Source organism: Apodemus sylvaticus, chromosome 3 (genome assembly GCF_947179515.1).
Source record: "Apodemus sylvaticus chromosome 3, mApoSyl1.1, whole genome shotgun sequence".
NCBI lineage: Eukaryota > Metazoa > Chordata > Mammalia > Rodentia > Muridae > Apodemus > Apodemus sylvaticus.
Genome location: NC_067474.1, coordinates 128,409,194 through 128,425,678, shown reverse-complemented (window position 1 = coordinate 128,425,678; position 16,485 = coordinate 128,409,194). Strand labels below are relative to the sequence as shown.

Here is a 16,485-nt window from a genome sequence, read left to right as displayed (position 1 = left end):
CTTATTTGAGGAAAACATTTCTCAAATGATTTCATAGATTTAATTGTATTGGTGCATTTTAAAATTGATTATTTTTATTCTTATGAGAAACAATTCAGAAAGGGTACAATTATGAACACAAAATAGCTTTTTTTCTCAGTATATCACACTTTGTTCCTTTTTTCCTAACATTTTTTGATATGCATTAGCTATTCAATACTCATTTAAAGATATTTTAGTAAGGAAATTAATGGAACTAAATATAGAATTACAAATTGCCATCTATATAAAAGAAGTGTTGGGGAATATTATTTACCCGAAGACCCTGACTCCCATTATATCAGAAACAACATGTTGATGATAACATCAGTACCATCTCTGAGTTCCCATTATCTTAAATTATCTTGTTGAAGAGCAATGGAAAGGCTTTAGCTTTCTTCACATAAAGAGTGAAAGAATTAAAGAATTGCAAGAAAGAGTAAATTTTTGTAATTTCAATTAATCTCTCTCTCTCTCTCTCTCTCTCTCTCTCTCTCACACACACACACACACACACACACACACATTTGGGCAAAATAATCTATGTGGAAAATAATGTCCTCACAAGTATCTTTGAAGAAGTAACCTTGGAATTTTGAGAAGGTTCCAAAAGTGTGAACAGACAAAGTGATTCATTCATTGAAGCATAGTGTCAGAAAATCTGAGCAACACACTCAGGATTCTGCATGTTATAACAAGAGAACAAAAGAAGAAAGAATCCTATTATTTTTAAATTGTCTTCAATTTTCTTTTGCTATTTTCTACGTGTATTATTTGCCTGCATATTTGTCTATGCACCACATGGTACCTATAGAGCTCAAAAGGAGGCATCAGATCCCCTTGAACAGGCATGACTGACAATTGTGGCATGCCATGTGTTTGCTGAAAATTCAACCCAGTGCTTTGGAAATGAAGCCAGTACTCTTAAACACTGAGACATTTTCCTGTACAAATTCTTCATTTTTTTTTTTTTTTTTTGGTTAAACACTTGAGGTAGAAACTGAAGCAAGAGAAAACTAAAACTAAACCTTAAAATACTAACATATAACAACATAAACACCAAAATTTAGGCATTAAGTTGTCTTCTCTTGAGAAACTGAGTTAAACTTGACTATTATTAAATTATAAAGGAGAACCTAGGCTTAATGTGATAGTCCTTCTTATTTACTTACGTCGTATGTATGACCATAATGTTAGGGTGGTTTCAATATTGAAAATGACCAGCAGAAATATGAGAATGATTCTCATATCTGTCATCCGGCTATTGTAGAAGGAAAATAAGGGATCTGAAAATGACACTAAAAAATATAAAAGTTAGAAAATGAAGCTGTGTAAAAGAAACAGAGGAGTTAACTGGCACCATTTAATATCATTTTACTAACTTTTAGAATTTTTTATAATAGAATAATATCTTTAATTACCATTCAGGATATTTAGACAAGAGTATGGAATACAGCCTCTGATATATAATAAAATTACATATCAAAAAAAGAGAAGAGAAGAAAGAAACAAATAGAGAAACAAAAATACACAAAGGAGAAAGAAGACTAAAAGAATGTAAAATATAGATACATTATATTACTATTTAAAGTAGACTGATTCAACCGATTCTTTTTTATTTTTTAATTTTTTCCCTTTCACAGAAAGTTTTTATTCTCTTTAAATTTTAAGGGCAATCACTTATACACATTTCTTTGGGGGATTTATTAGTTGGGATTATTTCTTTTATTTTCAATAGTACACAAATTAGAAAATTAGAGAGCAAGAAATAGAAAACACTCAGCAAAGAATACTTCAAAAGTCCAAACTGTAAGTTTGAAATTAATTCAAATTCACTACAACATTTGAAAATACTCCTATTAACATATGTATTTCAGTCATTGGGAAACTTGGTATGTGTTACCAAAGAACAAGTTATGTTTCCTAACTGTTACTGGTAACATTAGAAAGAGCACCATCTTTAAACACTCATTAAAACTCTCCTTAGAAAATACCATCTATTATCAGATACTAAAAGAGTCAATTGCCAGAATAACCTTCTATTAGCAAAAGTTTTCTGGCAACAAAACCTTACAATTTGGTGTTACACAATATTATTTTAACTGTGAAAAAACAACATACATCCAGTATAATTCAATCAGCAAAACAATTCTAAAATTTATGTCTGGTTCTTGATGATTGGCTTTTGTAAACAGATGAAGATGGAATAGACAGCTTAATTTAAAACCCAATGGGTTAACCAAAATTATCAGAGGTAGTGACAATTTAAACCAATGAGATAATTTTTTGACATATTTTGCTGTTAATTTTTAGTTTTAATTAAAGCATGCAACCAGGAAGTCACAGCCATGTCACATGTGTTTTGCTCATCATTATTCCACCATAGAGAACATCTAAGGCCTACTGTAGAAGTGTATTAAATTGTCTCACATTTCAAAGGATGTTTTATTTCTACTGCCTTTGCGTTTGTTTTTAATTTCTAGGACATCGATAATTTCCTAAAGTTTTTTTAAGTGCAGGTAATTTGTATTATACTAAAAGGAAACAGAATCTACAAATTTTGCTTGCTCCTCTGGTAATTAACAGAAAGCCAACTTCTAGTGGATGACTTGTCAGTCAGATAATGACAGGCATGACAGAGACTGCTTGTTTTCTCTGCTGTTATTCTTAAAAGAAATGACAGAAACTCTTGTAAATTGGCCCAAAACTAAATGATGCAAATATTTATGAATAAATGGTATACCTTTGGCTGGGGTCTTCTTTATTTTCATCGAATCCTCTAAGAAATGTCTGAATTTTATGTGGGATTCTTTTCATTTATATAAAAATAAGTTTGGTCCAGTTTCTGAGTATTTAATTTAAATTTTCACTTACCAGAAAACATTTTATGAATAGAATAGTGTCTGAAAACTCTCATTTCTCATTTCTTGTTGAATTATATTGATTCAACAAATACTTACAACTGTAGAAAATAGATATTTATATCATTGTTGTTTTCATCCACTATTTTCAATTTTAATTTAATGATATAATTGGAAGAAAATTTGAGGAGAACATGAGAATAAATTAGTTGGATCTATTCAAATAATCCTAGAAATCATTATTTATTTTCATGTTTACATCTTTAATTACACCTGACAATTTCTTTTACAATATAGTATAAATTAAAGATGTAAACATGAAAATAAATAATGATTTCTAGGATTATTTGGATAGATCCAACTAATAATTAAAACTGATAATAACAGAGATGCTCACTAGGTTTGATCAGAATGAAGAAGAAAGAGTGATCTAAGACTGAAAGAGACCTGGCTCTTCATGGTTTACAAAGTCTTATGGGAAGAATGATTAACAGTATAATTCGATAGTCTATATAATTGGAAAGTATAAAAGGCAAACACATTGATTCTTCCTAGGCCCTTTAGAAAACAGTGTATTCAGTTTAGTGAAACACACTTCAGGCTTTTGCTTCCTAGAACTATAAGAACAAAGATTTCTTGACTTAAGATACTAAATTTAAGGTAATTTATCATGCTTATCAGAAAAGATATACCATGAAAAGCACACAGTGAATTCTAGTAGAAAGAATTCAAGTAGAATAGCTCTCAAAGAAAGGGGGGACTATGAATAGCCTGACAAGTTTTAAGGTGATCCAGTGAACTACAAAAGGACATTGATAATTGGAGAAATGATTGCTCAGGAGAATGAGAATATTACTACAAAGAAGTAATAAAACAGATACAAACTGGAGTCCTAAACTGAAGGGCATGATGAAGGAAACCAAAAAGTAACAGAGAGAATCAATACAGGAAGAAACTTGTTCAAATAGAGCAAACATTAATCAAGCTAAACAAATGGAGATACATTGGAATTATTCAGATGGAGGAGAAAAGTAAAACATGAAAAGTTATAATGTATTTGAGACATATTCTGAGATCTAATTTTTGCACAGTAAAAATTATGAGAGGAAAGTATTATTTAAAGAAATAATAGCTAGGCTGAAGAGATGACTCAGCGATTAAGAGCACTGACTGCTCTTCCAGAAATCCTGAATTCAGATACCAGCAACCACATGATGGCTCGCTACCATCTGTAGTGGAATCTGATGCCCTCTTCTGATGTGTCTGAAGACATTTCAATGTAAATACATTTTGTATACATAAAATAAATAAATAAATATTAAAATAAATAAATATTAAAAAAGAAATAATAGATGAAAACTTCAGAAATCTAGGAAAACAGGAGCACCAAGCTACACAAAGATCAATTACAACCAGTTTAAGCCAAGAAAGTTTTCACCAGGATATCTTATATACAAGCTGTCAAGAATAAAAGAATAACTCTTGATATGAAGGTAAATCATGGCACCTACTATAATATTGTAATCCACAAATCTTGAACAACACTTACAAATCTAGGTAATATTATCTAAGAAAGGACTATAATTTTGTCATTTATGAATCCCTAACATAGAACATGGAATATAAAGAGGATGCAAATAAATATAAAGGAAAATTACTAGAGACTCAAATATACAATTGAGAATGTGATATTCAGTGGTATCACTGATCACAGAATGGCTAATATTAAGAAAAATAATGTTTGTTAGTGCACTAAGTATGACTTCAAAGACAGTTGATGGAAGAAAGATTAAGCAGAACTACAGAAAACTAAAATAGTTATGCACAAAAAGAAAAATGATCAACAGAGTGTAAAAGGCCCCAAGACCTTCAGAATACTAGGTAAACACGCACGCACACACACACCAATAGTATTTTATCCAGTCTTAGTGATATGCAAGCAATACAATAATCAACTGCTTATAAATTATTTGTGCACCAACATGTGCACACCTCATCACTAATCCTTCCAAGATAGATTACTACAGCCATGAAATCATAAAAAATGACAAACCTTCTATTCTCAGGAGAAAGTAAGCACTGTTGGCTGTTGAAATGCCTAAAATTAACTGAATCCTCTCTCTCTCTCTCTCTCTCTCTTCTTCTCCCTCTCTCTCCATATATATACATATCTATGTATATATATGTATATAACATATATTTATGTAACATATATAGCATAAATTATATATTATGTATGCATACATATTATATTCAATATATCATATACATTAATGTCCATTGTTACTCTTCACTGTTTGCCACCAACTGTTTTGTATAAGCATTCACATATAATTAATAAAATATTTTCAAAAGTCAAAATAATATTTAGTGTTACTATATTCACCACAAAATCTATTTTCAAATAGATATACCATATTTCCTAGTTAGTAAATCCTCAAAAAGTTTAAAATTTAAAAATTCTCATGAATTGAATACAAATAAAATATTATTATTAGAATTATTAGAATTAAGTAGACATTTTTGATATTTCACATTTTTCAATCTAGACTAAATAAAATCTCATAACAATTTTTGACCTGTAGCCATATATGCATATTGATAAATAAATAACAAATTAATGAAAATAAATGTGATTTAATTGAATAATATTTTCCAATGGTATGTTTCTTCTTGTGGCAGGAGGAGAAGTACCTTGTCCAAAACACAGCTAAAATCACTGGCAGATTTAGTTGTTGCCTTCCACAGCACTGGGTTAGAATATGATTTTTAACATTACATCAAATCACTGATCTTCATGGTAATGATAAAAGTTCTACATAAATAAATATCACACAGAAGCATTAATCTAGGAAAGCAGAAATAAAGATATTTTACTACTATTAACACTATTTACCTTTGTTCCGTAATTGCAGACACTTAAGACAGATTATTGCAGAGGAGACTGTGAAAAATAAGAGTTGTGAGTTTCTTAACATTTTGCTAAGTATATGTTTGCATGTTTTACATCCAGGTTCATATCCTAGAATAGAGAGAGTTAGAATTAATAGAAAGAGTTTATTTTTATTACTTTAGAGCTTGTGAGATAGTAGCTCAAGAACAATCAACTGAAAAGATGGGCCTCATTATCCACGCTTACCCCTCTCAAAAACAGAACTCATAATCAGGATTTTTTATGACTAGGACATCTCAGTTGGAGTTCTAAGACTACTACACCTAAAATAATTTCCTTTTTTGACTCTAACAACCTAAGGTAGCACAAAATCAATGGAGTGGGGCACTGGAAACAGCTCAACTTGTAGTAGTTTTCATCAGATTGAAGATTAATCCCAAGAGTAGATGTGAGAAGAGCATTAGCTGAAATAAGTGAACTGAATTGGATGCACAGATTCTAAAAATAAAGTTGCTTGCTCCTACAGCAGTGCAGGAAATATGCTCTCACCTTTCATCTGCTAAGATCTGGCACAGAGACTCACCTTCTAAATTGAACAGACAGTACGGAGTGTCTCTCCATAAATGACCAAATATGTAAACATATTTTAGTTAATATTCCTATCACCTCCCAGAGAAGGAAGTTCAAAATTTTTGAAGTAACTAGAAATATATTTTAAACAAGAGATCAGACTTTTGACTTCTAGCATCTGGAAGATAGGGAATCAGAACTTATTTTTTTGGTTTTTCCAGGATCACCATTGGATTCATTATATAAAAATTATCTGATCTAAAAAGAGAATAAATTTTCAATAACCACCATGGAATAGAGTATTTCAATGACTCATCAGTCTTCACAATCTGGAAGATATACAAGAAGAAACTTTAAGCTGAGTGTTGAATATAATAGCAAAATGACATGGAGCTAATAATACCTGAGAGAATCCAAGGAAGATATTACTGCACTCCAGCTTGCAAAATAATTGACATGGATTTAAACTCACCTTTCATAGGCTCTCTTCACATTAATCCCATTGTGCTTTCAATTATCAACAACTGTGGTTCCTTGTTTAGGAATCAAAATACTGAATTTTACTGTCACTTGTACAAACCTGCAGAACTGTTGTATTGATTGTTTTGCTCCTCTGGATATTAAAAATCTTAGCAAAAAGTTTAAAAGATGTTTGTCTCAAAGGACTAAGAAGAAACCATGGTAATTTTACTCTCATTTGTTGTTCCAAACATTTAAGTGAGAGAAACAAACTTCAACCTTCTTCTATTTAAGCAAAAGTTTCTTAATCTCCTCTGAGAGTGCAAATCCCGCACACTGTGCATCAGTTGTGGGGAGTCACTACCACCACAAACATCAACAGAGTGTTGATCTATGTGAGGTAAGAAGACAATTTTGTTCAACATGACTCCCTCATTGGTGTTGGTTCAAACATCAAGAGTCTGACATAAGGTAACTTACTTGAGGCATGTGTGAAGAAAGCACAATTAGAAAAATGTTTCCCGGAGATAATAAATTCCATGTTCACAAAATACCTTAAGACAAATTATTTCAAAATTCGTGTAAAGTACAAGTGACATCTCCCATAAAAAATAGGTTCAATAAATTAAATAAGGAAGCCATGTCAAGATAAAAAAGGTCATGGTTAGTGTCTAGGGAAGGATACCACCACAGATTGACTGAGATAAACAATCTTAAGACAACATTCTAGGGGAGCTGGTGTGCCCAGGCCATACTGATAGCACAGAGATAACCAGGCTATTAATCTCCTTAGTTCACAAATTTTTGGGCAGAAAACAAGTAATCCATATGTTCCTCTGAATGAAAAACATTATGTTTTTTAATATTTTTGGTTTCCTGGGTGCTTATTTTTGAGCACAAGTACTTCCATTCCTCCTATAAAAATGGTGTGTCTATAGAACTCATATATGTAGGTATCAAAACATATAATTCAAAAAGCAGTAGGAAGTGCTCTTAACTGCTGAACCATGACTCCATACCATATGTGTACATTTCTAATGGAACATTTTAGGACTGTATGTTACTGATAAAATGCAAAAGTCTGTTTTTTCTTTTTCTTCACATGGTATCAGTTCTATACTCTTATCCATATGCACATGCAAACTATTTTCACCCAGTATAGACAGGACTTTTGCTTTAGAAATGAGTTGGAGGAAATTTCAACGATGCAGCTTTCACAAACACAAGTTTATCAGTGTTGCTGGTCTGGCCCTTAGAGGCATTTACAAGGTTTTGAAAGAATACTATTAAAATTAAATGAATGTTTGTACCATTTACAATTTTAGTCCAAACTCGCAAAAATAAAACTTAAAAATTCATTCAGTTCTTGAGAAGAATTCAGTATAAAAAGTTTCTTGAGATGTATTGATGGAATAACTGCCTTCCCATGTGTACCTGGGAGGATTATCATAAGTGTAGAGTAAGAGCTACAAAAGTCATTAACCTGAGATTCCCCAGCACTCTTACCAGTGAAAAGCCACATAGTTCGCAAAAGGAGTCTCTAGTCTATTAACCTGTATACAATGCACAGTTCTTCATATGGATTTTGTTATAGTTACTAAGACAAAGAACTAGAGAGGTTAACATTCTAGACATCTGAGTTTTAACATATGAAGCAATTCTTAGTCACCATTCTCTTCATATTTACCATACATTCTGAAGTAAATCAATGACATGAGCTTGATGTTGAACACTATCAGCATACACAGGATCACACTAATATCTTCCAACCACAAAGTATTCAATTCAAAATGTTGATCTGAAACTGGGACTGAAAAAAGAGAATTATTCAGGAGAGTTGCAACAAAGGGGAAAGGGCAGCTTATATAAGAAAGGTATATTTGATTTTCAGATTCCTGTTGTTCTTTCCTCCTACATATAGTAGAGCAGTAGAGAAGAAATTGTGCCTACTTGATTTTGGAGAAGAACATCTTTTGTGTCAAGCCTGGAAAGGGCTAGGAGGAGTCTGCCCCTTATGCAATATGTCTCCTGCTCTTACTATTCTATCTGAAGATCACATGGGTAAAAAATATTTTTATTAATGTTTTATTTACTGCTGAGGCTCCTTAGAAGTTCTGGCCCATGTAGAGTATAGTGAAATAGAGCATTCTTACTTAGATGGTCAGGATCACTGAAATGGAAGAGGACTTGAATTTCTTAAACATCTTATTCTCTAAGAAATAATTTTATTTTGCTCCCTATTTTCACATTACAGCTCCACACTTCTTCCCTGATGCCTGTCTGTGCCATTCCTTCACATCAAGGCTGTCTACTCAATGTGCACTCAATGACAGTTTAGATGAGAATAGGAAAGTTTGGCACCTTCCCATCCACCCATGGATGTGCCCTCCAATGTAAGGCACACAGTTTTATTCAAACACATAGTTCTGAAAAATTTCAGGTGAAGTATTCTGGTTCTTCCTCAAGTTTGTGGCTAGCTTGGAAATTAAACTTAAAGACACATATTCATAGTAAAAGAGGATAACTGATATATTTAATCAATATTTTTATGATAGAGCATTATTAGAACAACATCAGCATGTTCACAAGTCTTATTCATTTTTGTGCTTTTGTTTTATGTAGCATGGGTAACTGTGTAGAAATATGATTGAACTCAAGAACAGACACAGCAGCGCCTACCATTTGGAATATTACATTTTTTCTCAGTGATGTAGAATAGATCTCTTCTCAGTTGAACTTCTTATAGCTTACTGACAAAGACAAGAAGGAGCATTTCTGCCAGGCCATCTCTTCGAAACAAAAGCCAGAAAGTTAGAACAGGCTCTACAGGTTTGGAGAGAGAGTAATTAAGTTCCTGATCCAATTTGAAAAAGAGGAATTCTAGCTTTTGGAGTTTCTTGGAAGGAAATGGGAAAAGGAGGAAGTGGGGCAAGGGACGGTGGTAAGGGCTCTCACTATCCTTCTTCTAACTCCTTTATACCTTACTAAACTTCCTACACATAGCATGTCTGGAGTACTTTAAATGTTTCATATAAGTAGAATTACAGTGTTTTTGGATGACTAGATATTTCTACTTATGTAAAGGGTACTAAAACTCATTTCTATAGACAGTATTGCCCATTACTCTTATATCTTTAAGGCTGTTGTATTTATTTCATAGGAGAAAATGAATGAAAAACGCCTCTAAAAGATTCTAATCCAGGTTGTGAGTTTGTGTTATGATATGGACTATGGGTCTGGCTTACTCTAATGAACAAAACCTCTCAATTTGTGAGTTGCAGTATCAGAAAACAAGTATTTCCAGTGGTCTCAGGACCCTCTAACAATACATTTATTTTTGTTTCTATTTTGTAACTATAATTTTGACACTAAGGAATATCTCAGTTCTTATGATTATAAGAAATATGTGTTTTACAATGGTCATGACTCACAGGTTGAGCACCACTATAGCATATATTATCACTTTCTTTCATTGTTCTGTGCATTGTGTACATAATTTCCATAAGACTTTAAGGATAAAATGGAGAACCACACTTTTCAAATAGGTTCCCTTTTTTTTTTTAATTTTGATTTCACCCTCAAATATAAAAAGAATGACTCCAGTTGTCTACAAACAGCATTGAAATAAAATAAAGTAGGTTGCAAAAGAAGGCAAGTTTTACTAAATTAACAAAGTCTTTGAATTTAGAAGTATCTTATCACAATGGCCATACGTTTTTAAATTAATATTATCCAAGTTATTTGGCAATTATAGAATTTCACTTTGAAAATTATACTTAAAACTATTTTTGATTTGGGGAAAATATTTATTTAATTTTGAATTTTTCTTTTAAAATTTTATTTTTAACTGAAAATAAAATTTATAGTATATTCTGATTAGTTTACCCTCCACAGCTGTTCTTAGTTCCTCTTTGTCACCACACCCACCCAACTCCAATCCTTCTTTTATTCTTTGCCTTTACAAAGTTCATATTTGATACTTTGAGCATACCCCCCCACCACTTTCTCACTCCAACATGCTCTGAACTCTCCAACACATTTCCCTCCAAACTTCAACTCTTCTTTTTATTTGTTGTTAAACCAATGAGTTTAAAGACTTTTTCCCATATGTAGGGTCTAATGTCATAAACTAAGGTACAGGACCGCTACCAATGGCCACAGTTCCAAAGAAAATAGACTCTTCCTCCCACCAAAGCATAAACTCCTAGTAGCTCCTCAGATAGACTCAGATGCAGTCTCAGGATTTCCTGCTTTTTTAATGTTGGAATTTTTTAACAGGTTTGATTTTGACTTTAAAAGTTTAAGATACATAAGATAGTGAGATGGTCCAGCATTTAAGAACATTAACTTCTCTCTGAGAAAGTCTAGGTTAAATTATAAGAATCTACATGATGGCTATTGACAATTTGGTGAATCTAATAGCATCTTCTGGTTTTCCCATGCACTACAAATGAAGGCAAAATAATCATACACATATATAAAATTTAAAAACGTAAGTCACAGTAGTTTAAGGTAATTATCTCCTTTATCCTAAAATTATAATGAATTCGAAACAATTTATTAGGTACTAACATCTGCTGAATTCTTTTAAAAGGGGGCACCATAAATGATAACAAGAAATGCCACTATGAATTTGAATTCAATAGAAAATTTTTCTCTTGGAGCAGAATAATCATGTGTATCTACTATTAAGCCTATAAAAATGAGTGTTCTTAAATCAAGACATTGTGTCTGTGTTGTCTTTGTCCTCATTCCTACTGACCTTGTCCTTCCATTATCAATCATTCTTCCTTTGCTAAATATGTTACTGAACATTTGAGAGAAACATTTTACATGATGGCACCAGCCTCTTGTTTACATACCTCTTTGTTTTGCATGCAAAATGAACATGGTTCCTGCAGTTGCTAACACCAAAATGAATACAGTTGCACTGTTTTTCCAAAGAAGAGTTCTGTTAGAGCAGGTACCTTTAAAAAAAGTTATAATGATTTGATATTTGTAATGGAGGCACTCTACATTGGGGAAATACTTGTCATAAATAGGCATTATTAAGAGTTACATACAGAGTTATGTATTCGTTATGATCATTTGGATTTTTTGAGTTTGATAGAGTCTCTTGGGAGGACAATTTAGAAGAATCTAAACTGCCTAAAAACACTAATTTCTATAAAGTGGGCACTTTGTTCAATATGTAGTTTCCATTATTCTGCTAAAAAGTTTTACTCACTGTGGTAATTTGAAGGAACATGGCCCCAATAGGTTCATAAATATATATTAAGAAATGTGACCTTTACCAAATACACTAAATCTAATAGAGGAGAAATTGGGGGAAAGTTTTAAACACATGGGCATAGGAAAAAAGTTCCTGAACTGAAAACAAATGGCTTATGATCTAAAGTCAACAACTGACAAATGAGACCTCATAAAATTGCAAAGCCTCTGTAAGGCAAAGCACACTCTCATAAGGAAAAATGGACAATCCGCAGATTGGGAAAAAAATCTTTACCAACCCTATATCTGATAGAGGGATAATATCTAAGATATACAAAGAAATCAAGAAATTAGACTGCAGAGAACCAAATAACCCTAAAAAAAGGGGTACAGACAATTCTCAACTGAGGAACCTTGCATGGCTGAGAATCACTTAAAAATGTTCAAAATCCTTACTAATTAGGGCAATGCAAATGCAAATGACCCTGAGATTCCACCTCACAACAGTCAGAATGGCTAAGATAAAGAACTCAGGTGACAGCAGATGCTGGTAAGGATGTGGAGAAAGAGGAGCTCTCCTCTGTTGTTGGTGGGATTGCAAGCTGCGACAACCATTCTGGAAATCAGTCTGGCAGTTCCTAAGAAAACTGGACATAGTACAACCTGAGGACCCAGCTGTACCACTTCTGGGCATATTCCCAGAAGATGCTCTAGCATCTAATAAGGATACATGTTCCACTGTGTTCATAACAGTTTTATTTATAATAGCCAGAACCTGGAAAAGAACCCAGATGTACCTCAGCAGATGAATGGATACAGACAATGGAATACATTTACATAATAGAGTACTACTCAGCTACTAAAAACAATGACTTCATGAAATTCACAGGCAAATGGATGGAACTTGAGAACATCATCCTGAGTGAGGTAAATCAGTCACAAGGGACAAACAAGGTATGTATTCACTGATAAGTGGATATTATTAGTTCAAAAGTTGAGAATAACCAAGATTCAATTCACAGACCATATGAAGGTCAAGAAGAAGGAAGACAAAAATGTTGATGCTTCAGTGCTTTTTAGAAGGGTGAACAAAATATTCACAGGAGGAAATATGGAGACACAGTGTGAAGCAGAGACTGAAGGAAAGGCCATCCAGAGACTGTTCCACCTGGGGATCTATCCCATATACAGCCACTAAACCTGTACAATATTGTGGATGCCAGGAAGTGCTTGCTGATGGAAACCTGATATCACTGTCTCCTGAGAGGCTACATAAGGCCATTTGATCTTCGACAAAGGGGCTGAAAACATCCAATGGAAAAAAGATAGCCTTTTCAACAAATGGTGCTGGTTCAACTGGAGGTCAGCATGCAGAAGAATGAGAATTGATCCATCCTTGTCTCCTTGTACTAAACTCAACTCCAAATGGATCAAGGACCTACACATAAAGCCAGACACTCTGAAGCTAATAGAAAAGAAATTGGGGAAGACCCTGGAGGACATCGGTACAGGGGGAAAGTTCCTGAATAGAACACCAATAGCGTATGCTCTAACATCAAGAATTGACAAATGGGACCTCATAAAATTACAAAGTTTCTGTAAGGCAAAGGACACCATCAAAAGGACAAATCGGCAACCAACAAATTGGGAAAAGATCTTCACCAACCCTACATCAGATAGAGGGCTAATATCCAATATATACAAAGAACTAAAGAAGTTAGACCTCAGAAAACCAAATAACCCTATTAAAAATGGGGTACAGAGCTAAACAAAGAATTTTCACCTGAAGAACTTTGGATGGCTGAGAAGCATCTTAAAAAATGCTCAACCTCATTAGTTATTAGGGAAATGCAAATCAAAACAACCTTGAGATTTCTCTTTACACCAGTCAGAATGGCTAAGACTAAAAATTCAGGAGACAGCAGGTGTTGGCGAGGATGTGGCAAAAGAGGAACACTCCTCCACTGCTGGTGGGATTGCAAATTGGTACAACCACTCTGGAAATCAGTCTGGCAGTTCCTCAGAAAACTGGGCACGTCACTTCCAGATGGTCTTGCTATACCACTCCTGGGCATATACCCAGAGGATTCCCCAGCATGTAATAAGGATACGTGCTCCACTACGTTCATATCAGCCCTATTTATAATAGCCAGAAGCTGGAAAGAACCCAGGTATCCCTCAACAGAAGAGTGGATGCAAAAAATGTGGTATATATACACAATGGAGTACTATTCAGCCATTAGAAACAATGAATTCATGAAATTCTTAAGCAAATGGATGGAGCTAGAGAACATCATACTAAGTGAGGCAACCCAGTCTCAAAAGATGAATCATGGTATGCACTCATTAATAAGTGGATATTAGCCTGGAAAACTGGAATACCCAAAACAAAATCTACACATCAAATGAGATACAAGAAGAAGGAAGGAGTGGCCCCTGGTTCTGGAAAGCAGTATAGGGCAAAACCAGAGCAGGGAAGTGGGAAGGGGTGGATGGGAGAACAGGGGGAGGGAAGGGGCCTTATGTGACTTTAGGGGAGTGGGAGGGTCAGAAAAGGGGAAATCATTTTGAAATGTAAATAAAAATACATCCTATAAAAAATGCATGAAAAAAAATCTCCATTCTTACCATCTATGCCTGAAATGCTTATCATCGAGTAGAGTCTTGTTCAGCTTCTGCGTGTATGTGGGCTTTCTGTTGATTTTGTTGCTATTGAGGACCAGTCTTAATCTGTAGTGATCTGATAGGAGGCATGGGATTATTTCAATCTTCTTATATCTGTTGAGGACTGTTTTGTGACTGATTATATGGTCATTTTTAGAGAAGGTACCATGAGGTGTTGAGAAGAAAGTATATTCTTTTGATTCCATTTGGCCCACAACTTCTCTCAGTTTCACTATGTCTCTTGTTTATTTTGCATTTCCCTATCTGTTGATTGATGAGAGTGGGGAGTTGAAGTCCCCAACAATTTTTGTGTGATGTACAATGTGTGCCTTGAGCTTTAGTAAAGTTTCTTTATGAATGTGGGTGCCCTTGCATTTGTAGCATAAATGTTCAGAATTTTGAGTTTTTCTTGGTAGATATTTCCTTTTAAGAGTATGAAGTGTCCTTCTTTATCTTTTTTCATGACTTATGGTTGAAAGTCGATTTTAACTGAAATTAGAATGGTTACTCCAGCCTGTTTCCTGGGACCATTTGCTTGGAAAATCGTTTTCTAGCCCTTTACTCTAAGGTAGTGTGTGTCTTTGATACTGAGGTGCATTTCCTGTATGCAGCAAAATCCTGGGTACCATTTACATATCCAGTCTGTTAGTCTATGCCTTTTCATTGGGGAATTGAGTCTATTAATGTTAACAGATATTAAGCAATAGTGATTGTTGCTTCATGTTTTTTTTTTTTTTTGAGGTTATTTTTACATTTGTGTGGTTATCTTCTTTTGGGTTTGGTGAAAGATTACTTTCTTTCTTTTGCTAGAGTGTAGTTTCCCTCCTTGTGTTGGTGGTTTCTATCTATATTATCCATTGTAGGTCTGGATTTGTGGAAAGATATGTAAATTTGTTTTTTTCATGGAATATTTTGGATTCTCCACCTTTTGTAATTGAGAGTTTTGGTGGGTATAGTAGGCTGGTTTGGCATCTGTGTTCTCTTAGGGTCTGTATGAGATCTGCCTAGGATCTTCTAGTTTCCCTAGTCTCTGGTGAGAAGTCTGGTGTAATTCTGATAGGTCTACCTTTATATGTTATTTGACTTTTTTCCTTTGTGCTTTTAATATTCTTTCTTTCTTTAGTGCATTTAATTATTATGTGACAGGAGCAATTCCTGTTCTGCTCCAGTCTGTTTGGAGTTCTGTAAGTTTCTTGTATGTTCATTGGCATCTCTTTCCTTAGGTTAGGGAAGTTTTCTTCTATAATTTTGTTGAAGATATTTACTGGCACTTTAAGTTGTAAATCTTTGTTCTCTTCTATAGCTATAATCCTAAGCTTGGTCTTCTCATTGGTCCCCTGTATTTCCTGGATGTTTTCTGCTAGGAGCTTTTGCATTTTGCATTTTCTTTGACTTGTTGTGTCAATGTTTTCTATGGTATCTTCTGCACTTGAGATTCTTTATTCTATCTCTTGTATTCTGTTGTGGATGCTTGCATCTATGACTCCTGATTTCTCTCCTAGGTTTTCTACCTCCAAAGTTCTCTTCCTTTGTGATTTCTATATTATTTCTACCTCCTTCTTTTGATCCTGGATGACTTTGTTCAATTCCTTCATCTGATTGGTTGTGTTTTCCAGTAATTCTTTAATGGATTTTTGTGTTTCCTCTTTAAGGGCTTCTACATGTTTACCTGTGTTCTCTTGTATTTTTTAAGGGAGGTATTTATATCCTTCTTGAAGATCTCTATCATTATTATGAGATGGGATTCTAAATTAGAGTCTTACTTTTCTGGTGTGTTGGGGTAACCAGGACTGGCTGTGTTGGAAGAAC

The 16,485-nt window shown here is 33.8% G+C and overlaps 1 protein-coding gene across 1 annotated transcript in view; it reads right to left on the bottom strand.

Moving 5' to 3' along the window:
* Positions 1–8,462: 8,462 nt before the first annotated feature.
* LOC127680345 (selection and upkeep of intraepithelial T-cells protein 2-like) overlaps positions 8,463–16,485 on the bottom strand; it is a gene marked incomplete at its 5' end in the record, with an annotated part of 49,030 nt that continues 41,007 nt past the window's right edge. Inside the window, 2 exons of the mRNA XM_052175830.1 lie at positions 8,463–8,611; positions 11,664–11,768. Of these exons, the coding sequence (XP_052031790.1) occupies positions 8,463–8,611; positions 11,664–11,768 (254 nt within the window). The remainder of the gene's footprint in view (positions 8,612–11,663; positions 11,769–16,485) is intronic.